At 40.0% G+C, this 2,150-nt stretch overlaps 1 protein-coding gene across 1 annotated transcript; it reads right to left on the reverse strand.

Moving 5' to 3' along the window:
* Positions 1-297: 297 nt before the first annotated feature.
* Positions 298-1,795, reverse strand: rasd4 (rasd family member 4). The gene has a single exon (NM_001007781.2). It carries the CDS (start codon positions 1,755-1,757, stop codon positions 1,131-1,133), a length of 627 nt encoding a protein of 208 aa, NP_001007782.1. The 5' UTR covers positions 1,758-1,795; the 3' UTR covers positions 298-1,130.
* Between the last annotated feature and the right edge of the window lie 355 nt (positions 1,796-2,150).

Raw genomic sequence — 2,150 nt, forward strand, 5'->3', positions numbered from 1 at the left:
CACACACACACACACACACACACACAAGAAAATGAATGATTATACACACACACACACACACATCAATCTGTTCTATTTTGCTGTATGATGATTAAACTCAAGTTAACATTAAACACTTGCATTTAAAATGTTTTCTATTCATAGAAAGATCTATATTTATGAGTATTCTCTGTGCTTTCACAAATTTTAAATTCATTAAACATAATTGCTTATAAAACATATATAATGTTATATATATATATGTTATTTTTATAAACATAAAAGCATTTAATGCACCACAACGACACACTATTAATGTATTATTAAATATTTTATTTATTTAATATGTTGCGTCAAAAAATGAAAATAACAAAAAATGTCAATTAAAACATACAAAAAAATTCTCAACATATTTGCTGGCACAAAATGTTTATTTTTACAAGTTGTGTTGACCAAAAGTACAAAAAAAATAAAACAAAAAAAAAAAATCATTTAGCAAAAGTCGTTTTGCTTAATAATAAAAAATTAAACATATTTTACAAGTTGCATCAAAGTAAAAATACAAAAAAAGCAATTTTGCAAAACAAAGAAAGAAATCAGTGCATCAGATGAGTTTCCGACAGATGAGTAAAAGTGCAAGTGCACACATTTCAACAGTATGCAACTGAACAATTGACACGGTGACCTTAATACTTGCAACAATTAGTAAACCAACGAATGTCACATACAGCATCATTTTGAATTATGTTAACAAAACTGCAATCCCATTAAAAATATCATGATCTAGTAGTAGCGTTATCTCTTTACACAAATCACACAAGACTGATCATCTTCAGGATCAAAATACCTCCATTAAAACATTCAACAGTTTACATTTTTATTTTGTTCATTTCCCCTTCATCAATTGTCCTTCATGCTTGCTTTCACTATGTAACAAAAGCATCTTTACGTCCCTTCAAGGATCTTTTGCAGAGAGTGGAATCTCAACCTTGTAGTCTTATTTCCCTCTTCTTTCCCTTCTTCCTCTTCTTTTTAGTGCTGGTTGTAGAGCAGAATTATGGGAAGTGTCTCTATATGTGCCTTCAAGGATCCGTCCACATCAGCGCTCTTGCACTGCATTGAGCAGAAACTCAACCATCTAGTCTTTTTCTTTATGAGACGGAGCAGCTGTTAGTTTTGTTCATGGGTGGCCGTAGACTCAAGTCTTTAGGAAAGGTTTCTCTGCGCCGCCGTAACGCTGGGCTCAATCGACTGGGGAGATTCGCCTGCTGGAGAAGCTCCTTGAACACCTCCATCACGTTCTCGTTTTCTTTAGCCGAAGCCTCCATGAAACAATTGTTCCAGTCCATCTCCACCTTCGCCAGAACATCGTCCGCAGACACCCGGCGCTCGATCAGCCGATCTTTCTTATTGCCTACAACTACGATTGGCGTGAACTTGTCCTCCTTGACCTCCAGGATTTCCTCGCGGAGCCTGTTCACCACTTCTAGAGATTCAGGATCATCTACGGAGTAGACCAAAGCGAAAGCGTCTCCGTTTTGGATGGAAAGCTTCCTCATTGCTGGGAACGAGTAGCTCCCGCTGGTGTCCATGATGTTGATGGTCACTTTGACTCCAGCTACTTCATATTCTTTGCTGTGGAGCTCCTCAACGGTGCGCCGGTGCTTGGGCTCGAAGCTGTCTTGAAGAAAGCGCTTTATCAATGCGGTTTTACCCACACCTGCAGCTCCCATGAACACCAGACGCACCTCGGTCTTCTCCTTGACTTCCAGAGACATGGTTCCTTGACGTTCTGCCTCTGTGTGCTGTGCTGGAGCTCAGGATCGGAGCGTGTGAAATGTTCAATGGTGAGCTGCTGGGTTTGTGTGCTCTATTTATAGAGGTTGTGAATCAAAGCCTCTTCAGAGCTCAGCCAATTGTTGAGCTGGTGCATCTCCTGCTGCTGGCCAATCACGCGGCGGTATGCAGATGAGATGGAGGCTGAAGGAGAGAGACTGATGTGCAGGAGAGCTGTCTGATGTGTTTTTGAGCCGCGGGTGCGTTTGGATGTCAAATGAAATATAAGATGTGAATTCAGGCTCCCGGCGTAATAATTTCACACTTTTTTTTTTCCTTTCTCAGGTTACGTGCAAATCTTCCGGCGGTTCATCCTGTTGTGGAGACCCCTGATA

Source organism: Danio rerio, chromosome 3, assembly GCF_049306965.1.
Source record: "Danio rerio strain Tuebingen ecotype United States chromosome 3, GRCz12tu, whole genome shotgun sequence".
In the NCBI taxonomy this organism is placed as follows: domain Eukaryota; kingdom Metazoa; phylum Chordata; class Actinopteri; order Cypriniformes; family Danionidae; genus Danio; species Danio rerio.